We start from the raw sequence: 23,786 nt of genomic DNA, 5'->3' as shown, positions 1-23,786 counted from the left end.
TATAAGATGATAAGACCAAAATGTTAAGCTAATAGAATGAGAATTGACAGGCCATCAACATTACCCACTTGCACCGAGTTTCACAGAAATAATTTTTTACCAGACTTTACTTCAACAACACTGAAAACAAATCTCAAGCTTCTGTCTGTTTTACCAGTGACAGACACACTTCAAAGCACTCAACCACTAAAACTTGCATATCAAGGAAATATTCTGTTGAAAATTGGTCTTTGGAGAAGCCCATTAAGTCCCTAAATCCATGCATGTACGTGTTATATACCATATCGAAGGAAGGTTGACGGGAAGAGGAAGAAGGTCAAATGTAATCTTACAGAAATATATATGTTGCCTTCGAAAACACTCTAAAACTAAACTTGACCAACATCTGGTCGGATCAACACTGTCATTGTACGTGTTTGGTTCATTGTTTCTTTGTCATTTTATTATTTCATGTAGATGATTTCATCACCTAATCAACCAAACACGCCTTACCATCTCTATATAAGCAATGCCACAGCCCTCCATGAGTCTCATCAAGGAGCCACTTGAGAGTTCCACATTGCGCTCAAAAGAAATATGGGTGCTTCTCTTATTCCATCAACAACAATTTTCAAAGTCCTATTCCTAGTTTTGAACTCTTTGTGGTACCTTCCCGAGCTTGCCAATGGTTCTGGCATCACTAGGCATTACAAGTTCAATGTACATAATTTTCTTTTATTAGGTCATAGACTTATAGTTGAGTGATTGGAATATTGATTGGTTATAATTTTCTTCAACCTTCTTTTGAATATTTCGTAGATCGAGTTGCAGAATGTGACAAGGCTATGCCACACGAAGAGCATCGTAAGTGTGAATGGGCAGTTTCCAGGGCCTCCCATCATTGCTAGGGAAGGGGATCGTGTGGTTGTTAAGGTGGTTAATCATGTTCAGAACAATGTCACCATTCATTGGTACGAAGGCCTATTAGTTTTCTCATCATTATCATCTTCTCTGCCTTTACTGACTCTGCAAACTGCAGGCATGGAGTTCGGCAGCTTAGAAGTGGGTGGGCAGACGGGCCTGCGTATGTGACTCAATGCCCAATTCAAACAGGCCAGACCTATGTATACAATTTCACCATCACTGGCCAAAGGGGAACCCTGTTCTGGCATGCTCATATTTCATGGCTAAGATCCACTCTTTATGGCCCTATCATCATCTTTCCAAAGAAAAATGTGCCTTACCCATTTGCCAAACCTTACAAGGAAGTTCCGATCATATTCGGTACTCATTGATATATCACTGACTACTGGCAGATCCTTCTTATTTTCATTTCATTATCTGTGTGACTGTGTAAGTTCATTTCGAATGTATTATTTTGTAGGAGAATGGTGGAATACGGATCCGGAGGCAGTCATTACCCAGGCTCTACAGAATGGAGGTGGCCCCAATGTCTCTGATGGCTATACCATCAACGGCCTCCCTGGCCCCTTGTACAACTGCTCAGCTCAAGGTACTTCGCTCTTAACCACCATCATCCATGTATATATCTTTACTAAGCAGCATTCTATGCATACGCAAGTATTTAACATTGATTTTGTATTGCACATTGCCCAGACACTTTCAAGCTAAAGGTGAAGCCCGGAAAGACATACCTCCTGAGATTGATCAATGCTGCACTCAATGATGAGCTCTTCTTCAGCATTGCCAACCACACCCTTACAGTGGTTGATGTGGATGCCATTTACGTTAAACCCTTTAAAACCGATACAATTTTGATCACTCCTGGCCAAACCACCAACCTACTCCTCAAGGCCAAACCCCACTTCCCTAATGCCACCTTCCTCATGGCTGCTCGCCCTTATGCCACCGGCAGTGGAACCTTTGACAATTCCACTGTCGCCGGAATCCTCCACTATGAACCACCACCCAAATCCTCTCCCTCTGCCCCCTCATTTGAAAATCTTCCACTCTTCAAACCAACACTCCCTCCTCTAAATGACACTTCCTTTGCAGCCAACTTCACCCGCAAACTCCGCAGTTTAGCAAACACTCAGTTCCCTGCTAATGTACCTCAAAAGGTTGATAAGCGATTTTTCTTCACGGTTGGGCTGGGGACAAACCCTTGCCCGCAGAACCAGACTTGTCAAGGACCCAATAATAGCACCATGTTTTCAGCTTCGGTTAACAATGTCTCTTTTGTTCTACCCACCACGGCCATCCTTCAAGCACACTTTTTTCAGCAATCCAATGGCGTCTACACCACAGATTTTCCAGCCACTCCAATCTTTCCTTTCAATTATACAGGGACACCACCCAACAACACCATGGTGAGCAACGGAACTAAGGTGGTAGTGCTTCCATTTAACACGAGTGTGGAGTTGGTGCTACAGGATACAAGTATTCTGGGAATTGAAAGCCACCCTTTGCACCTTCATGGCTTCAATTTCTTTGTGGTTGGTCAAGGTTTTGGGAACTTTGATGCTAAGAAGGACCCTTCCAAATTCAATCTCGTAGATCCTGTTGAAAGAAACACAGTAGGTGTGCCGTCCGGCGGTTGGGTAGCTATTCGCTTCCTCGCTGACAATCCAGGTGTATGGCTCATGCATTGCCATCTGGAAGTCCACACAAGCTGGGGTTTGAAGATGGGTTGGATAGTAAAGGATGGCAAAATGCCTAATCAGAAGCTGCCTCCTCCACCCTCTGACCTTCCCAAGTGTTGACCTCGTCTTCCAAAATTCTTTTGTTCCCAACCTGGCCTCAAATGATGCCTCCATTTTTCCCTCTTGTAATTTATTTATTCTGTTTTTATTGTTTTTTCCCCCGACTGTTCTTTTCTCCCAACTTATGAAATGGAGAAGTTTTTGGAAATAAAATGTTGGCTACTGTTAATACTTCAGATGACCAAGGAGATCGATCACTCATCGCCTTCCTTCCCAAATCTGCCACTTACATATAATGTACAGCAAACTAGCCCACAAAAATTTCATAAGATGCTTCCGCTGATTTAGTCAAAACCCATACCAGAATTAGTATAATATATACGTTTTTCTACTTCCATTTGGAAGCAAAACTTGACATGTATTTCGTCAAATTCAATTGATAGTGGACACAATGGAGAGTTTTTTTCCGGACCATGCTAAAAAAAATATTTTCAAAAGCGGATCATAGCCCTTTGTTTGACTCTAAAAGAAAATGACTTTGCATGATTAATAGTAGGACACTTTGATTTGTAACATGAAATTCTGATATTTTCGGGGTCATACCTCCGAAGGCTTATAGGTTATTTATTTTTTTAACTTTTTACTGAAAATAATTTATTTTGATACTTTAAATTGTTTGTTTTCTTATTTTTTTATGATTTATTATAAATTTTTTATTTAAAAAAAAACCAAAATATTTGATTTTTTTTAAATAAAAAAAGTAATATGTTGGTTTTATTTTAGTTTTTAATATTTAATAGAAATAAAATAAGAAAAACCAAATAACCTATTAATATTTAACACTATTAAACATTAAAATTTTATTTAAAATTAAGTAAAAAAAACTAACACTATCTTAGTTAAACTATTTTTCCCAAATTTTATGAAAAGATATTTATTTACATCCTCTCATTGGTAAGAAATATTACAATAATAGAGTCTATAATTATTTAAGAACATATCTTGATGAGATTATCGATGCAACATCATGCTAGAAAGGGCATTCTCAACCCAACTATTTGCTAGTGTCATTATTCTTATGGTTTTCTATGATTTAGGTGGTGTTTTTTTTTTTTTAAACTTAATTTAACTTTATTCTAAATATAATTTAATAGTATTAAATTTTTGTTTTTATTATTTTATTTTTGTTAAATATTAAGTATTAATAGAATAAAGGTCATATTGATATTTGTATTATGATTATTTCAAAAAATTATTTTTAGCATTAATAAAAAGACAAGAAATCTTGGACACTATTAAAGGTTTGGGTTAGTTCAAGTCAAGAAATCTCGAACCTCACCCTTCTTACTTCCTTTGCCTTTTAAGGAAGGGATTCTCAAGTGTTATCATTGCCTAAGGGTCCATGTAGGTTCAAGTTGAGAAATCTCTAACCTTACCATTCTCACTTCATTCACATTCTAAGACAACGAATCCTCAAAGACAATCATCCTATAAGGGTTCATGTAGGCTCAAGTTTAAAATTCCCTAACCCTATCCCCCATCCTTCTCATCTTGTTTGCCTCTTAAAGCAGAGGACCCTCAAGGGCAGTCATTGACTAAAGGTTCAAATGGGCTCAAGTTAAGAATTTCTTAATCCAATCATTCATGCCTCTTATATGTCTCATGGGAAATCAATGCCTACGGGTGTTACGACATTGCAACTAGGAAGGCGTTAATTAGATGAAGATGCACGATACAATAGTGTTCCCAAAGCATAAGCTTTCCTACCCATATATACATAGGAACATTGGGGATGACTCTTATAATTAAGGATATTTAGTGAAAAAATTATCAAATCACCTACAACACCATACCTCTATTGGGGGCTTCCCTCCACGTTGGGAACGACACCAACATCTATGCTGGCCCTATAAAAGCAACATCTTATCTGTACAACCATACGACATTTGAAGCTACCAAACCTATGCATGGCTACCGCAAAGCAATATAAAACCCCCTTTTCCATAAAAGGAGGAACTTTATCTAACAATAAGAGTTTTTCTACTTAATTCTAAATAGAATCTTAATACTTAATAGTGTTAAATATTAAGTTGTTTGTTTTTGTAGTATTTTATTTCTATTAAGTATTAAAAAGTTAAGAAAACCTAATATGTTATTTTTTCTATTTAGAAAAAACTATATATTTTGGTTTTTTCTATTCAGCAAAAAGTCTATAATAAGTTATGAAAAAGTAAAAAAATAAACAACCTAAGTTTATAATAAGTCATAAAAAAAAATAAAAATAAACAACTTAATTTCTAAAAACAAATTGCTTTCAGCAAAAAACCAAAAAACCAAATACCACCTAAAATTTAGACGTGAAGGGTTGAATGCTTCGAACCCACCTCTTTTATACTCAGGTTTGTTGTGCGACCTTGTCAAAAATTCCCACAATAAATGTAATTATTAATATTTTTTAGAATGATAACTAATGCATTTAAGATGGTGAATTTGATACTCTTTAAACTAGTCATTGACAATAATTCATAATTTTTGAAACATAAATTGGCATTTTGATATAAGCCAAGTTCTTTATTCTATTTTGATTCCCAAAAAATAAAGGAAAATAAGAAGGAAAAAATATAGAAGAGAAAAATAAAAATCAATTTAAAGTTTATAAATTATTTTGACATGTTTTTTCTTGTTCATTTAATTTTTTTTCTCTATAAAAACATTAAACATTAAATTTAATATATATACTTTTTAATTACATTTAATTATATTTTTCATATTTTCTATAGTAAACAAAACATAATAAAAAAAATTCTTAAAATTTTACCTTTTTTTTAAATAATTTCTTAGAACTAAACATAATAAATGTTTTACTAATATCTATGAGAATTAATATGAGAAATATTGAAACTTAATTTTTAAGGTGAAAATCAGCATACTTTAAGATGATAATCAATATCTTCAATACCTTTTTGTTTTATATTAACGTCCTTTTTATAATATTAAAGTCTTTGAGAATTCAAATATTTTTAATAAATATTTTATTCTTTTTCTTGCAAATTTAATGGGACATTATTATGTTAGAGGTGTGAATCAGTCACTTCACTACTTGGGATCAGACCCCTAAAACTGGAATACAGCATCCCTGTCAATTCATATACCTAATCTTTCAATCCACTTTTCTAATATTCTTTGATACAAATTTTGTTTTAGTAATTCAATGAGAGTGATCAACCCCAAGACAGCAACAAAGGGTAGGTTCCTATCGGATGCGTTACACTCAAGACCAAGGGATTGAGAATGTCCACAAGATCGTCACATCAATATTGCGTCCTGATAAGCTAAGGTGGTGATACGGAAATCTTATGGTGAAAACAATTGCAGGTCCAGTGGAATGAAATTCTTTCACCATAATTTCAGCATTTTATACCATGACATGAAAGAATGGCTTCATCAGCCCCGCACAAGGCTAGAAGTCTTTATGCAGTAAACTATTGTTGGTGAGCCAACCACTTCTATGCATTGCCACTACTTATCAATAGAAGGCAGTTGAAATTCAGAAACATATGGTGTATACCATATGAGAAAGGGTAAACGGGAATAGGAAGCAGGTCAAATAAAATTCAGAAATATGTTGTCTTTGAAAACACTCTAAAACAAAACTTGACCAACGTCTGGTCGGATCAAGATTGTCGTTGTAGGTGTTTGGTTCTCTCTGTTTTCCTTTCAATTTGTTGTTTCCCCTACATAATTTCATCACCTAATCAACCAAACAGGTCCTACTGCCTCTATATAAACCATGCCACAACCTTCCATGAGTCTCATCAAGGAGCGCTTGAGGGTTGTCTGGTACATTGTTGCTCAACTCAATCAAATAGAGAAGATTTTCAGGAGAAATGGGTGCTTCTCTTCTTTCATCAACAGCAATTTTCAGAGTCCTGTTCGTAGTTTTGAACACTCTGTGGCTCTTTCCCGAGCTTGCCAGTAGTGCTGGCATCACTAGGCATTACAAGTTCAATGTATGTTTTTTTTCATATGGCTATCTGTATATAATTGAGTAGATGGATTCATATTGCTTAAAGTTTTGTTTAACTTTCTGTTGGAATCTTTCTAGATCAAGCTGCAGAATGTGACAAGATTGTGCCACACGAAGAGCATTGTGAGTGTGAATGGGCAGTTTCCAGGACCTCACATCATTGCTAGGGAAGGAGATCGAGTGGTGGTTAAGGTGGTTAACCATGTCCAGAACAATGTCACCATCCATTGGTAAGAAGGCCTATTAGTTTTCTCGTCATTGTCATCTTCTCTGCCCTTACTAATTGTGCAAGCTGCAGGCATGGAGTTCGGCAGCTTAGGAGTGGGTGGGCAGACGGGCCTGCGTATGTGACTCAATGCCCAATTCAAACAGGCCAGACCTATGTATACAATTTCACCATCACTGGCCAAAGAGGAACCCTGTTTTGGCATGCTCACATTTCATGGCTAAGATCCACTCTCTATGGACCCATCATCATCCTTCCAAAGAAAAATGTCCCTTACCCGTTTGTCAAACCCTACAAGGAAGTTCCCATTATATTTGGTACTCATCCATTTATCACTGTCTACTAGCAAGACTTCCAATCGTTTTCATTTTATGATCTAAGGAAATTCATTATCCATTGTATGATATTTTATAGGAGAATGGTGGAATGCGGATCCGGAAGCAGTCATTACCCAGGCCCTGCAGAATGGAGGTGGCCCAAATGTCTCTGATGCCTATACCATCAACGGCCTCCCTGGCCCCTTGTACAACTGCTCAGCTCAAGGTACTTCGCTCTTAACCACCATCATCCATGTATATATCTTTACTAAGCAGCATTCTATGCATACGCAAGTATTTAACATTGATTTTGTATTGCACATTGCCCAGATACTTTCAAGCTAAAGGTGAAGCCCGGAAAGACATACCTCCTGAGATTGATCAATGCTGCACTCAATGATGAGCTCTTCTTCAGCATTGCCAACCACACCCTTACAGTGGTTGATGTGGATGCCATTTACGTTAAACCCTTTAAAACCGATACAATTTTGATCACTCCTGGCCAAACCACCAACCTCCTCCTCAAGGCCAAACCCCACTTCCCTAATGCCACCTTCCTCATGGCTGCTCGCCCTTATGCCACAGGCCGTGGAACCTTTGACAATTCCACTGTCGCCGGAATCCTCCACTATGAACCACCACCCAAATCCTCTCCCTCTGCCTCCTCATTTAAAAACCTTCCACTCTTCAAACCAACACTCCCTCCTCTAAATGACACTTCCTTCGCGGCCAACTTCACTGGCAAACTCCGAAGTTTAGCAAACACTCAGTTCCCCGCTAATGTACCCCAAAAAGTTGATCAACGCTTTTTCTTCACGGTTGGGCTGGGTACAAACCCTTGCCCGCAGAACCAGACCTGTCAAGGACCTACTAATATCACCATGTTTTCAGCTTCGGTTAACAATGTCTCCTTCGTTCTTCCCACCACAGCCATCCTCCAAGCCCACTTTTTCCAACAATCCAAAGGCGTCTACACCACAGATTTCCCCACCACGCCAATCTTTCCTTTCAATTATACAGGGACACCACCCAACAACACCATGGTGAGCAATGGAACTAAGGTAGTGGTACTTCCGTTTAACACAAGCGTGGAGTTGGTGTTACAAGATACTAGTATTCTTGGAATTGAAAGTCACCCCTTGCACCTTCATGGGTTCAACTTTTTTGTGGTTGGTCAAGGTTTTGGGAACTTCGATTCAAAGAAGGATCCTCCCAAATTCAATCTGGTAGACCCTGTCGAGAGGAACACCGTGGGTGTGCCTTCCGGCGGATGGGTAGCTATCCGCTTTCTTGCTGACAATCCAGGTGACCACTACTTACCACAGCACTGTTCACTACACTAGAATTCAACATTCCTAATCGTTTCTATGATTGTAATAGCTAAATTAAAGGCCTTTTTCCATCTTAATTTAGTTTAAAATTAATAAGTAAAACACTGTTCATAGCTAAATGGAGCTTTTTCATACTTGGAAAATTAGATTTGCAAATGATCACACAGACGTATTGCTCGTGAATTGAAATTCTGACTCAGATGATTGATAACTTTGGTGAGCTGTGCGATAAAATCTAATTGTTGGTGACATGTCAACAGGTGTGTGGTTCATGCACTGCCACTTGGAAGTCCACACAAGCTGGGGTTTGAAGATGGCGTGGATAGTAATGGATGGAAAACTGCCAAATCAGAAATTGCCTCCCCCACCTTCTGATCTTCCCAAGTGTTGATCCAGCGCTCTTCCAAATTTCTTTTGAGCTTAGCAATGGCCTCATCTGAAGCCTCCATTTTTCATTCTGTAATTTATTAATCCTGTTTCTGACCATGTGTTTTTTTCCCCTTAATATTCTTTTTTCCAAGTAATAAAATGTAGAAGATTTTGGTTATAAAATGGAGAATATATTTAACAACTGAAAACTAGCTAACACCGACAATAATCCAAATAGTCATTCGAAATTGCAATTTTGACTTACTATTTTAAGTCACTTTAAACTTTCAAAATTGCAGGTTCATTAAACTAATTCATCAAAACCAATTGAAGCTATTCATTTTGGGATGTCTTAAGTTGTTCAATATTGTACTCTTTTACAGAGTACAGACATTGTTATAGTCAAGAGAACTATAATTTATAAGCACCCCTATGAAGGAAGAAACATCTGATCTAGGAAAAACCACAACCAGTTACTTAACAACAATACACATCAGACAGATAATACGAAGATTAGAAACAGATTTTAGACTCTTCAATTAGCTGAGTGATTTTCTCAGTCATATATCGGGGGAGAAAAAGCATTTGCAGTCAATCCACCGTCCACTGAAATAACCTGCCCTGTGATATATGAAGCACAAGGCATGCAAAGGAATGTCGCCAGAGACGAGATCTCCTGCGGCTCTCCAGGGCGCCCCAAAGGGGTTCGAGAGACCACCTCTTCCATCATGCTTTTCTTAGCCAGCATCTGTGAAAGACACCCTAAAACATGTTACATAGTCTTAATATTGAAATCTGGTGATCATTTGATTCAGAGTGGTGGTGTAGTTCATGTATGCAGTTCCCCTTTCGTCCAGGGGAGAATCTATGAATCTCATCAGAGCCCACAAAGGAGGGTCTTATGGTTGTTCTACACTGAACTCCCAGCTCAAGAATCAGCCTAAGTACGCTTCCATGGTCATCTTTATGTTCCAATGTTATTGGTCTTTGCCAGTCTTATGTGATCAATGAATCCCCTGTTCTAACATAATACTACCAAGCACCATGTATACTTGGTTTCTATACTAATAAAGAGTGTAGGAGCAGTGGTTTTCAACAAGGAATCAATTTTCATGCCAAAATGACAGGTGGGAAAAATTCTAGAATGATTTTCCACTTATTTTTCAGTATACACCCGGTAAGAGAAAATGCCCTGTTCCACAAATATGTAGTAGTTGAAAAGACTATGAGCAGGATAAAAGACTACTACCTGCTCAATGAGAGGCGTTCTGGTGCAGAAGGGAGCAACACAGTTGCTCCTGATATTGTCTTTTGCCCACTCACAAGCCAGGCTCTTTGTAATTTGATTCATTGCAGCTGAGTACGGCAACAAGAAGAACAAAGCCTTTCAATTAACTTCATCACACCCACCAAATTTCCATCTCAACTGATCAAGATTAAATATCACTATATATAGGATGGTTGTAACTTATTATTTACCTTTAGTTGCTGCATAAATGGACCCAGTGCCTGTACTCACCACGCCTGCAACAGAGGAGATGAATACAATGCTTCCTGCTCCAGATGCTTTCAAAAGAGGATATGCAAGTTGGCATAGATGGTAACCAGACTCAATATTAGTAGCCATGAGTGCTGAAAAATCTGCAGCAGTGTACTCAATCGTTGGCTTACTGAAGTTTGTTCCCACATTGTTTATCTGAAGCCAAAACATGCATAGTAACCATATTTTCTTCCTCATTCAAAACCCAGTAGCCATATTTTCTGGAGACCAACTACTTACAAGGATGTTGAGCTTGCCATTGAAACCGGAAGAGACCTTCTCAATCAACTGCTCTCGTTGGGCTCTATCCGAAACATCACAGACCGAACCCCTTACGTCAAAGCCCTTAGCATTCCAATCACGCAACAGATTGTTGAGCTTAGATTCGGTACGTGAACAGGTGTATACAGCAGCACCCATTCCAGCTAGCTCCTCTACTATGGCATATCTGTAACACAAAAGTCAAATAAAGTGATTTAGCAACATGGGCTGGAGTCCAATCATAAGGGCTTGGAACAAGATGTTTAAAAGAAAAAAGAAAGAGCAAGGAAGTGAAAGATGAAGGAGAAAAACCCTATTCCAAGAGTGCCACCGGTGACAAGAGCGGTTGCGCCCTTGAGAGACCATCTCAAGTCACTGCAACTGCTCTCAGCCGCCGGCATCATGTCTCTGCAACCAGGGTGCTTTGAAACTCAATATACAAGAGGGGAAAGAAGAACTATTCTGTTAGAATGGGAGATACGACTTGGTTGGCAACCATATGGGAATTTTCTGCCATAAGGTTACGACTTGGTTGGCAACTGTATATAGACTTTCTACCATAAAGCTACAATCTGGTTGGCAACGGTATATAAATCTTCTACCATAAAGCTTCGATATGGTTGGCACCATATGGAATAGGAAATATTATACTAGGCTTATGTTTAATTTCTTAAAGAATAAAATAAAATAAAATAAAATTTTAATATTTATTATTTTTAAAAAACATTAAATCTCTCGCATATTTAATATTATTTAAAAACTATATTATTAGTAAATAATTTTTTTATATTATCAATCTGACATAATATAAGATGTGTGATGATAATAGAATATTATCTCATGTTATATCCAATGAAAATTTTTCCATGATGCCATGGATCACATCAAAGTTGGCTGCTCTACTGTTTCCTAAGCTGGCAATGACCCCATCAAATAATTGAAATGACCCCATTTAATTTTGTCTCATTTCACAAATTGGGTTGACTAGATCCATTCAATTCATATATCTAATGGGTCTGGGTCCCAAGGAGATTATTATACTTTCATTTTCTGAATTATTATACTATGAAATTCAATAAATTCTAATAATTGAACTTCAGTGGTCAGCATTGGCTGTCCAACATATAATAATTGAGAATATTTGATCATATCGTATCATTTTAGATTTAAGCACTAAAATTAATTTAACTGTTTGTTTGCAAAAATAGTTGAAAGTTTGAAAATGTTTTTTTTTTTTTAATTTATGACATATTTTAAATATTGTTTTTTCAATTTTTATGAATGGTATATAAATCAATAAAATATTAATTGATTTAAAAAAAATACATGAATTGTTTCCTAAAAATAATAAATTTAATTAACAGTTTGGTGAAAAAATAGTTGAAGTTTGAATCGATATGGTGTTGTCTTAAAGATTAAAAATTGTTACTTCAAAACCTTAAAATATTGTTCCATCACGTTTAAGAAGCTCATAACTTTAAACTAAATTATTTTAGTAATTAAATATTGATTAAAAACTACAATGGTGTCTGTTCGAAGAAAGATTTTTTGAATAGTTAAGTTTTTGTTCACGATTGGAATGCACCACCACTGGTTGGATTGTGAAGTATGAATCAATTTTATTACCCTGAATATTTTTATTTATTTATTGAATGACTTATTGTATTTTTAATTCTTTTATGATTTAGGGTTTCATTAAAGAGAGGAAAAATTATGTGTGTAGCCACAATTGTGAGGAGAAGGAGAACCTTCACTATTTAACTTTTCATTGTCATTTTGATTAGTGGATTCTTGAATGTTCATGCATTTGCGAATATAGGGACCATATTGATTGCTAAACTATACTAAAATCTCGTCTTTCTTTATTTTTGCTTGTGTGTGTGTGGTTAGCTTAACAACTGGTATTAGAGTACCCAATTTCGTAAATCCTACCCTTGATGTGTTTGCCCAATAGTCTAAACCTATTTACTTTGAGTCAAATGATGTTCCACAAAGTAATATTACAAATAAGGCAAGTCAGGATCATCAAGCTAAAGAAAACATTACACATAGGATGCTAATATGCCACATGATCTAGTTCCAGTCCTTACATTGAGGGGATCTAACAAGTCACATGTACCAAACGGGAAGTACTTGAATTATTTATTGCGAATAAATGGTGATGAACTTGAATATTATGATGAGGCAGGTCCAGTGGAAGATAGTAACAAGTAGGAGCTTGTAACGAAAGATGAAATGAAGTCTCTTATTTCTAACCAAACTTGGCTAGCTGAGTTACCAATATATAAGAAATCTCTTCATAACAAGTGAGTGTGTCAAGTTAAGCAAGAGCATGATGACTCTAAGAGATACAAGGCTAGATTGGTGGTCAAAGGATTTTAGTAAAAAGAAGGAATTAACTACATAAGCATCTTCTTTCCAGTTGTGAAACTAACTACTATTCGGTTTATTTTGATAATTCTCTTTTTTATAGTGAAATCAAATATAAGAAAACCAATTTCCTTAATATTTTTTTTTTCTTTCCTTGGTACTTTCCCAAACCAAACAAAGTTCGAATAACTAAACTATGAAAGAAAAATAAGAGATAAGAGAGATATGAATATTTAGGTTATGTTCAGTTCTTGGAAAATGTGAGAAAAAGAAAATATAAAAGAAAAGTAAAGGAAAATAAAAAATTGATTCAAAGTCGATAAATTATTTTTATATATTGCTTCAAACTTATTTTACTTATTTTCCTCAATTATATAAGTATTAAATAATTTTAAAATACATAAATTTCTAAATAATTTTAATTATATTTTATTTTATTTCATATTTTCCATAATGAAACCAAACATAAGAAAACCATTTTCTTAGCATTTTTTTTTTCTTTCCTTAGCACTTTCTGGAAACAAACATAACCTTAAAATAAGTTATACTTAAAATAAGTCTAAGACTGAACCAAGAACTCAATTTGGGATGCCTTAAACAAGGAAAAAGAGCAAGAACAATCATCTGATATAGGAAAAATCACAAACAGTAATTTAACAGAACAGCTCATCAGATTAGAAACATAAGGCATTCATCAAGGAAGATGAAACAGCTTACGTTCTTCAAATAGCTGAGTGATTGACTCAGTCATATATTGGGGGAGAAACCATTTGCAGTCAATCCACCGTCCACTGAGATAACCTGCCCTGTGATATATGAAGCACAAGGCATGCAAAGGAATGTCACCAGAGATGAGATCTCCTTCGGCTCTCCAGGGCACCCCAAGGGGGTTCGAGAGGCCACGCCTTCCATCTTGCTTTTCTTAGCCAGCTCCTGCGAGGAAGAGAGAACTGTTGGTTGGAGGAAAAGGATTATACTAGATTATAAATTTAGAAGGACACCAAAAAACATGTTACATATATAGTCTCAATATTATTTGATTTAGAGTGATGGTGTAATTCATATATGCAGTGGCCTTTTTGTCTAGGAGAGAATCTATGACTGTCATGATCTCATGGACTGGGTACAGGAGAACCCACAAAGGAAGGTCTTGTGGTTGCTCTACTTCTACACTGAACTCACAGCTCAAGAGTATTAGAGGAAGAATAAGAGTGAGGAATCAGCCTAAGTACACTTCCATGGTCGTCTTAATATTCCAATGTTATTGATCTTTACCAGTCTTAAATGATCAACAATCTCCTGTTAGAACATAATTGCATCACGCACCATGTACACTTGGGTTCTGTACTAATAAAGTGTATAGAACTAACCTATTCTAAGACATACTAGGAGAATAGGAGCATTGATTTTCAGCATGGTATCAATTTTCATGCGAAAGTGACAGGTGGGAAAAATTCTAGAATGGATTTCCGCTTATTTTTCAGTATACATCTGAGAATAGAAAATGCCCTGTTCCACAAAAATGAAGTAGTTGAAAAGACTATGAGCAGGATAAAAAAATATATTACATGTTCAATGAGAGGCGTTCTGATGCAGAAGGGTGCAACACAGTTGCTTCTGATGTTGTCTTTTGCCCACTCACAAGCCAAGCTCTTTGTAATTTGATTCATTGCAGCTGAGGTGAAAAAAGAACAAGGCCTTTGTAAATTCATCACACCTACCAAATTCCCATCTCACCTAATGCAGAAATGTCACTATACATAGGATGTTAGTAACTTGATTACCTTTAGTTGCTGCGTAAATGGACCCAGTGCCTGTACTCACCACGCCTGCAACAGAGGAAATAAACACAATGCTTCCTGCTCCAGATGCTTTTAAAAGAGGATGTGCAAGTTGGGATAGATGGTAAGCAGATGCAATATTAGTAGCAATAAGTGTTGAGAAATCTGCAACAGTGTACCCAATCGTTGGCTTACTGAAGTTTGTTCCCACATTGTTTATCTGAAGACAAAATATGCATAGTAACTTGTTAGGTATGCAACAATGCTGCTCATCGGAAAAACTTTCTGGAGACCAACTACTTACAAGGATGTTGAGCTTGCCATTGAAACCAGAAGAGACCTTCTCAGTCAACTGCTCACGTTGGGCTCTATCCGATACATCGCAGACCGAACCCCTTACGTCAAAGCCCTTAGCATTCCAATCACGCAACCGATCGTTGAGTTTGGATTCGGTACGTGCACAGGTGTGTACGGTAGCACCCATTCCAGCTAGTTCCTCTACTATGGCATATCTGTAACACACATTAATCAAAGAATGCGATTTGGCAACATGGGTCAAAGTCCAATCACAAGGGCTTGGAACAAGAAATTTGAAGGAAAAAGAAAGAGCAAGAAAGTGAAGGACGAAGGAAGAAAACCCTATTCCGAGAGTGCCACCGGTGACAAGCTCGGTGGTGCCCTTGAGAGACCATCTCGAGTCACTGCAATTGCTCTCAGCCTCCGCCATCATATCTCTGCAACCAGGGAGACTTGGCAGTTGGAAGTCAATATACAAGAGGGGAAAAAAGAACTAATTAGTCAGCATGGGAGATGCAACCAACTAGATCCAAGTCTTCTACCATTTGGTTGGCCCCATAGGAGGATATCATTTGATACGCAGATCCTAAAATTTAGTCTTATTTCACTTTCGGTGGGATCTTACACACAGTTATGAACCAAATCAATGAAAACAAGAGAAGTGGAAAATTTGTTAGCAATATATAATTGGTGATGATAAATTCTTTTTTTGATGTAAATAATATTTTCATTTCAATTAAATTTCATGTTAGAAATTAGAATTTGATGATATTATATAAAAATAAAAATTAATTATTGATGCCAAATGGTCATTATTTCCATTAACAATTTTTGTTGATGCCAAATTTTAATTATTGTCGTAGGCAATTTCAAGTACCAAATTATTATTAGTAAATTGTTTGAAAAATAAGTCACTAATAATTTATTTTTTGGAAGATAGTTATGTATAAGTAGATAAGTAGTAATAATATTCCTTTGCACTTTAATATTGGAAGATGGTTTGTACTGTACTCTATAAGATTTAGAGTCCGTTTGATAGTGATTTTAAGAAGTACTTCTAATCTTTTTAACATTTAAGTGTTAGAAAGATTAAAAACGTTTTTTAAAATCACTATCAAATATATTCTTATTTGTATTCCCTCTAATCCACCTCATTAGAAATAATTATTAAAAGGAATAAAAAAATCTCAAATTTATAAAATTATATCTTATTTTTTTTAATTTAAAGAGTTGCCTAATTTTAATATAAGTACCTTTCAACATTTTCATTATTTATATATGTGTTTAAAAAAAAAGATAGGGATATTTTTGTCCAAAATGACTATTTTTTTGGATGAAGAAAAGTGGTAGGTTAGATTTACAATTTTATCTTTATTTTGTGGCTCTATCCGTAGATAATCTTACCTTTTTTAAAATTGGGCCCTGATTTGGATTTCCATAAAACGAGGCCATGAAAGGTCAAAAAACAGGTGCCATAAGGCCCATAACTTACTTTTCCCTGATATTTTATCAAACAACGCCAACAGGCAACAACCCTTGCCCTTTTATTTTGATCAAGGATGGGCTTCAGATTGGGGCCCATGCCCTAGGCCTACATGTCAAAGTTCAGCCTGCCCAGTTCCCTGCAGCAATGGTTTCGTACATTCCAATTCTGGCGATGATTGCTTTGGTCCATAAAAAGTTTAATTTAACCTGCTGATTAGACCGTTGTAGACTCTTATCATACTGACACTCATCTATATATATATATATATATTATTGTATTGTATAGACCATAAATAATATGGATTATTTGTCATGTGCTGATAGCACTTAAGTATTATGATTCAAAATTGATGTAGATAGGCTTGGAAGATTACTTCCAACTTTGAGTAAAGAACAAAAAAGAAAAAAAAAAGTCAAGGATTGAAGTATGGTTAAGCTTATGAATCATCTTAAGAAGTTGGACAAGTTGAACAATTGAGATCCATATGTTTAATGTACATTTTAACACATGCTTTTATCAAACAAAGGTCTTAGATTATGGTAATAAATCAAACATTGATTTTTTTGTATGCCTAACTTTATTGTATACATTGACTATAGCGAAATAATTGAAATTAATGTCTTCTTCCTCAAATAAAGAGATAGTATTAGTTAAGATACTAACTCTATTCAAAGCCCTCTTTATGGGCATATCTAACTTTGTAAAAAGTCACAAGTCATGCCTTCAGATGTGTTGAAAAAGCTGTGCAAGGGAATTCACTTTCATCAATATTGTCCAATAAAATGCTAGAAATTAACAAGTCATTAAAATTAAGATTAGTTCCAATCACATTGCATGTGGAGGAGGATTGGAGGAGGCTTTCCCCATGTCGAAAGTTCTCAGAAAACACACTAAACAAAGAAACCCACACAAGAGCTCTTATTCTCTTCTGATCATCTGTAATGAATCTCTGAAAATAAGCTAAGAAACAGACATTTCATTCCCATGTGCAAGTCTGGCTACCACTGTCACTGCAGTACCTTAAACCTCACCCCCCACAGAGGAGTCAGACCTCGCTAGCTGTTACAGGGACAAACGACCCAACTCAATGACCCTGTACCAGACAAAAACCCACCAGTCCACTTTAAGGTCACTTGCACAAACGAGGCACTTCATAGAAACCAACGTCAGCTACCTTATTTCCCCTCTCTCCCTCCTTGCATATAAGGCAAAGAACCCACCTCTGCAATCATCTCAAAGCATCAAATCAGTCCTCAATTCCCATCCTTTTAATGGAAAATATTTTGTTGGGTAACATAAATTCCCTCCCATTTACAGCTTTGTATCGGTTTTTCTGCGAACTCAATAAGTCAAAGCGATGTTTCATCAGTTTTCCTTATAAAGAAAGGTTAAAAAACAACACCTAGGAGATGATCACCGTGTGTTTTCAGGAACCTTCGGTGCACTAATATACCTATAAGGGTGTAGGTATAGGGTTTCGAATTTTTTGGCTATTGCATGTGGGCTTCTTGGGTTGGTTGTGGAGACATGAAATAGCTATCGTTTGTAGCACGTACAAGAGTAAAAACAAAAGACGCGTGAAACAGTGCCAATGATGTGAGAGACTTGTCTCTGTGACAAATTAATTAAATAAATGTTCTTGAGAGTAATTCTTAATTAAATTGAGTCCGCGTAGTTGGTGGCATTTTTTTTGGAGAGGGAGATAGAGAAATTTCGGGTAGGAGAAGCGTAGAAGCCTTCTCATTTATTAATTTCTTTGAATTATTGGTGGACTTTTAGAGGTCTAGGAGACGGTACATGTGAAGTGGGAACCCCATGTAGTGATACTTCCCTTACTGTATGTCCTTTTGGGATGTGGCTGAATTGATTTCCAATCTGTTCTGTGATCTCTCTCTGGTTGAGCCTGCAACTAATGGTAATTCAGAGTGTGTAAGAGGGTTATTGATTTTCTTACAACTTCAGAGACAAATGTGTTCCTGCACCTCAGTGATGGATGGATCTAATTTCTGAAGAAAGTATGTCTGTCATTATCTTTAGTATATCTAAATAGGTGAATCACACCCCCAGATGGAAAATGCTTTGCTCACTGGCAAAATCATTCTGACAAGACACAAGGGCAAAACGCCTCTAATCTTTATTTGTGACTCCATCCTCACCATCGCTAATACTATAGTCAGTTTACAAGACTAGGACTCTTTATACTTGATTGTCATTCTGAAGTTATATACTTGATCATCATTTTTCGTTTGAAAATGGAACTGAACTAAAAGGTCTATCATTCCAATCTCCTCCACACCTTATGCTTGTATGATCGCCTTATCCCGGTGAAATAGAGAGAAAATAAACTGAGATGCATGCAAATGAAAGTGCAACATATTTGGAAGACTGAGCTTTTCATTCTATATTCAAATTCCAATGGATTGCCACAAGGCCTTTGCTAATTTCCCATAGGAAAGGGGGAAAAGAAAAATAAAAACGAAACATAAATTTCTTGAGAAAGAAAGACTGCAGCCTACTTCACCTTTGGCAGATCACCAAGCCTAAGCTCAAGATCAATGTCCTCCATGGAGCTAGGTTTGGGTCCAAGTACTTCTGGTTGGAGAGGATGCCTTTGTTGTGGACAAGGGTTAAGGAAGAACGGCAGTGACAAAACAGCAGTTTTAGGTCTTTTAAAGCCGACAGTGGCTTCATCATCATCGGAGCCAGTTGATCGATTTCGACGAGAAACTGAATTCAAGCTCACAGATAAATCAGTTTGCACTGTACTACCCTCATGGCTCTGGATTGCAGATTCTTCTTTTGTTTGATTCTTTTGTAATTCAGCTTTTGAATCTGAGATACTGAGGAGTGTGACTGCCACGGAATCAGACCAAGTTGGAGGGGAAGAACAAGAAGATCCCTTTGGGTGTCCTTGGAGAATAGAAGAGGAATAAGGTGGAGAGACAAAGCTATGCTCACTAAAACTCTCCAGAGTCGATAAAGCTGAAACCCTAGAAGGAGAGAGAGGTGATGAAAGAAAACCGGGCCCGGGATTGGAGTCAGGTTTGTGAGAACCATGATTTTGACTATGAAGGTCAGTTTCATTGTGGGGACTAAGAGACTGTTTGAGCCTAGCTCTATCCCTCCTATGGATATTCATGTGACCACCTAAGGCTTGAGCAGACTTAAATTCTCTTCTACAGAAACTACATGAATACGATCTGGGAGGCCATATGCATCCTCCAAGTCCAAGAGCTCCTGCAGCATCTTCTGCGAAAGCTTGTTCTTCCCACGAATCGTTGAACAAGCTCATCGGTGCTTGACAATGGGAATTCAGAATATGTTTCTTGTTCATCAACATGAGGTACTGAGCTTGCCCCATTTATTTCCAAGCAGCAGAGATGGAGAAAAGGAGTTGGGAGTAAGAGATGGGCTTGAGAGAAGCTTAATTTAAAGGGAGTGGAGGGTGGAGAAGAGAGATGTATAGCTATGTAGTGGACTAGGAGGGCATCTCAATATTCAAAATTGAAAAACCATGAAAACAACTAGAGAATCTATGAGGCTGAGGAAAAGTTCAGCGGAAAAAGTCTTCTTGCTTACTTTTCGGGTTGGGTTTTGCTACGTGACTACGTGAAAAATTATACGGTCGCTCGGGTTTGACTCTTGTAGTGAATCCACCCTCTTGGTTTTTAGCTGGTTTGCGGTGGAGACACCATTCCGAGTGTTTTTTTTGGGGCAATGTCTTCCTGGGTCCCATTATCATCCATCAATCCATTCAAACTCATAAATGCAATCAAGTCCACTTGCATATGTGAATTGAGGATGGGACACATTTTAATTTCAATACAAAAGATGATCGAATATTCATTTTTAGAAAAATTTTAACGTATCAAATCGGCAACACTAAAATACCAATCAAATCTTTGAAAGTATCTAATGAAAGTTGAATTGTGCAAACACGAAAAGTATGATTGAACTAATCATAACTATAAAACTGTTAAGAACTATAGTAGTGCATCCAAATGCTATAAATTTAAATGTTTTAAAAAATCGATAATTCGATGTGATATCAAAACTTGATTTAGTGTGCATTAATCTTATTTTTCGATATGTACAAAATTGATACTATAACAAAATAATAATGCTTATTTTTATAACTTTGTTATATATATACTTTTAATATTATTGGATTTAATTATCAGAGATTATTCTAAGAACAATTTTAAAATTTTGATCATTTTTCTTGGTATAGGACAGTAGGAGTCAAAACATGTATGAGTGGGAATAGGATAAGCACAAACAGCAGCAGAATTTAATAATAGGAAGAAGAATCCAAAAGGTGATTGTCATTTGTTAAACCTTCCACTTGCTTAGCAGGCAGACAGATGAGTGCTTCGAACTGCAAAGGCTCCATTAATCTTTCCGTTTGGTTGTGAATGCATAAACAAATATGAAAAAGGCTCGACCTCACTGATTATTTGATCACTTCAAAATTGTTCTTTTTGTACGTGTAGTGAACGTGTTGAGAATCTCTGAGATCACATCGATTTAACAAGTCAAATAAGGCATTCAGTTTCTTTCTCTAAGTCAATAATTAATGGTGTCAGTTTGTTATTATATCATTGGGTATATACCCCGTGACCATGACCTGCAACTACCCTCCCCTCATTTTTCCTCTTGGGTCCAGAAAAATCCTTTGGTTAAGAGTGTTAAATTGTGAAACCCGAATTAATTTTATTATTTTTCGTTCGAAACGTAACTAATTAAATTTCTTATTGAATCATTGGGATCAAATTTATCTTCATTATATATTTAATTATGTTATATTTATTAAAAATATATTGATCGTGTTAAAATTTTTATATTTTTTTATTTAGTTTTTTCAAAGGCCGGTCGGACGTGTAGTGTGAGGCACCCTACAAAATAATGGGTTGGGGGTGGGCATTGTAGTGACCTTATATTATTATTATTTGATAAGAAAACTGGCTCAAATGGATGACGACCCAGTTGAAGCATGAGTCAATCTATGATTCAAGCCTGTGGCAGATTAATTTGAATGGTTCTTTTGGTACAGTTTTTAATGGTGTGAAAGGACTAGAGCCTGAGAGGGTCCTAGAAATAATATATACTTAGGGCCAGTGGAGCCACCTACCACAAATCTTGCATTTTTACAAGGCAAATCATGTGAATATTTTGGTGAATAGGACATATAATTAATGGAAGAGCAATCAAGGGACATGCAACATCTAGAAACTAAGACACAATCCCCATCTCAATTATTGAATGTTGAAGTAGAACTCATCCAAATGGTGGAAGGGCTCGCCAGATGGTATAAAAAATTTGTCATTGATGACTAACGCCGGTTGAATGCAGGCCCTTTATGCATGCTATAATGCCCAGGTACACAGCATTGGAAAATCATGAGGGTGACCCTAATAAAATACCAATGGTAGGAGTCCTTTGAGACTTGAGACTACTTCATAGGGCGGATTCCCTTTCATTAATGCCCATACTGAACCGATACTATAAATGAAAAAAAAAAACTAGCAAAATTGTCTTATTTTCATAGCTTCATCCCAAATCGTCTTGTTCTTCTCAACTTGTGTGATGGGGTAGGTAATAGAAATTAGAATGAGCCAATGAGGTCAGTATGAGCAAATTATGAAGTTAGCGTAGGGAATTCATCTAACGGTTTTGTGGAGTATGAAGATTGATTTTAGGTTTGACATATTCTTGGAAAAATTATTAAAAAAAAAAAAAAAGTCATCCATTTAGGTATATGATTTTATATATTTTAATGAAATAAACCTTAAAATTATGGACTTCCACAAAATATAGTACATAAATATTAAGAAAAAGGTGGTATTTTTCTTAATCTATAGGTTTCTTTCCAAACAAACAAGCCTGGGTTTCAACAAGTGATGGTTCTCCTGATTTTCACGTCAAGTTTTACACCCATTTCATCTTTGCCAAAAAGGAAAATATGTTTCTACAGACCGCACGTTATTTTGACTTTCGAAATGAATCAATCTATCAATTCTTAGTCTACAGTCATTACAGCAAAAGTAAAGCTTTGTTTCCTTTAAGAAAAAAAATTGTGAAATTTTTCGTACTTTCTTGCATGATCATGTTGACAATTTTACGGATAATTCATTTTCTTACCTATTAATAATCTTGAAACTAAGTGAAATGTTGCTGTCAGAATAGTATGCATGCGTAAAGATTAATCCAATCCCATTGACCAAGTTGTAATTAATATTTTCAAAATACTTGATATGATTGTTGTAACTTTGAATTTGGATTTTTTCAACGAAAATTGATATATATATATTTGAAAGTTATGATGTCATACATCAAATAGGGAATAAAGTTTCTGGTATTATATAAATATAAACTCCCTTTAATTCTATAAATACATTTTAAAGTCATGATGACTTCGATTGGGTTTAAGATGGATAATATCTATACGGTTAGATGCAAGTTATTAAAAATAGTATTAAAGTTGATTCTCGACCGTGATGTAGGGGCTTATTTGACCACATAATTTTATAGGATATAATGAGAACGTTATATCTGTATGAAATGTGTTTGTGATATGGATATGTGAGAAAATTATTATACAATATAACATGCGTTTCAAAAGTCATAAAAGCTCTTTTTGGACTAAATAGGACAATATTTACACAATTGAATGAGAGTCATTACAAAAACAATGTTTTTAGAATTTAAAGGATCATTGAATTAAAAAAAAAAGTTAATGATTTATTAGTTGAAGTGATGTCAGCATAACATCATAAGTGTATTTTTATATTTTATTAACATTAAAAAATAATTATATATATATACTATACTATGTGAATCGTTTCAAAAATAATATTTTTAGAATTCGAAGTATCATTAAATAAAAAAGTTAATGATTTATTTGTTGAATAGTGATGTCAGCATAACAACATAAATGATTTATGTAATTTAAGATAGATAATATCTATACAGTTAGATGCGAGTCATTAAAAATAGTATGAAAGTTGATTCTCGATCATGATGTAGGGGTTTATTTGACCACATAATTTTGTAGGATATAATGAGAACGTTATATCTACATGAAAGGTGTTTGTGACATGGATATGTGAGAAAATTACTATATTATATAACATGCGTTT

At 35.9% G+C, this 23,786-nt stretch overlaps 4 protein-coding genes across 5 annotated transcripts; 2 read left to right on the top strand and 2 right to left on the bottom strand.

Annotated features, from left to right (window-relative positions):
- The first annotated feature begins 550 nt into the window (after positions 1-550).
- LOC100259915 (laccase-17) lies at positions 551-2,878 on the top strand. Its single transcript, XM_002282779.2, has 5 exons — positions 551-699; positions 799-950; positions 1,019-1,263; positions 1,364-1,492; positions 1,597-2,878. Exons 1-5 carry the CDS (start codon positions 577-579, stop codon positions 2,700-2,702), a joined length of 1,755 nt encoding a protein of 584 aa, XP_002282815.1. The 5' UTR covers positions 551-576; the 3' UTR covers positions 2,703-2,878.
- Positions 2,879-6,473: 3,595 nt separating this feature from the next.
- Positions 6,474-9,114, top strand: LOC100254804 (laccase-17). Its single transcript, XM_002282787.4, has 6 exons — positions 6,474-6,652; positions 6,748-6,899; positions 6,968-7,212; positions 7,310-7,438; positions 7,543-8,517; positions 8,804-9,114. Exons 1-6 carry the CDS (start codon positions 6,530-6,532, stop codon positions 8,932-8,934), a joined length of 1,755 nt encoding a protein of 584 aa, XP_002282823.1. The 5' UTR covers positions 6,474-6,529; the 3' UTR covers positions 8,935-9,114.
- A 76-nt stretch (positions 9,115-9,190) lies between these two features.
- Positions 9,191-15,654, bottom strand: LOC100249681 (tropinone reductase homolog At5g06060). 2 transcript variants are annotated; one of them, XM_002282839.4, is made up of 10 exons: positions 15,503-15,654; positions 15,169-15,376; positions 14,868-15,084; positions 14,652-14,758; positions 13,862-14,016; positions 11,026-11,079; positions 10,693-10,900; positions 10,392-10,608; positions 10,162-10,268; positions 9,191-9,660 (listed from the first exon to the last, which is right to left on the bottom strand). In XM_002282839.4, exons 1-10 carry the CDS (start codon positions 15,592-15,594, stop codon positions 9,469-9,471), a joined length of 1,557 nt encoding a protein of 518 aa, XP_002282875.2. In that variant the 5' UTR covers positions 15,595-15,654; the 3' UTR covers positions 9,191-9,468. The 2 variants fall into 2 exon arrangements, with proteins under 2 accessions (XP_002282875.2, XP_010658532.1); XM_010660230.3 differs by lacking the exons at positions 13,862-14,016; positions 14,652-14,758; positions 14,868-15,084; positions 15,169-15,376; positions 15,503-15,654 and having other exon boundaries at positions 10,159-10,268; positions 11,026-11,259.
- Positions 15,655-19,021: 3,367 nt separating this feature from the next.
- Positions 19,022-20,239, bottom strand: LOC100249572 (zinc finger protein 10). The gene has a single exon (XM_002277837.5). It carries the CDS (start codon positions 20,006-20,008, stop codon positions 19,160-19,162), a length of 849 nt encoding a protein of 282 aa, XP_002277873.1. The 5' UTR covers positions 20,009-20,239; the 3' UTR covers positions 19,022-19,159.
- Between the last annotated feature and the right edge of the window lie 3,547 nt (positions 20,240-23,786).

Source organism: Vitis vinifera, chromosome 13, assembly GCF_030704535.1.
Source record: "Vitis vinifera cultivar Pinot Noir 40024 chromosome 13, ASM3070453v1".
Lineage (NCBI taxonomy): Eukaryota > Viridiplantae > Streptophyta > Magnoliopsida > Vitales > Vitaceae > Vitis > Vitis vinifera.
Note: the sequence above shows the minus strand (reverse complement) of the source record. Positions and strands in the feature narration are given on the sequence as shown.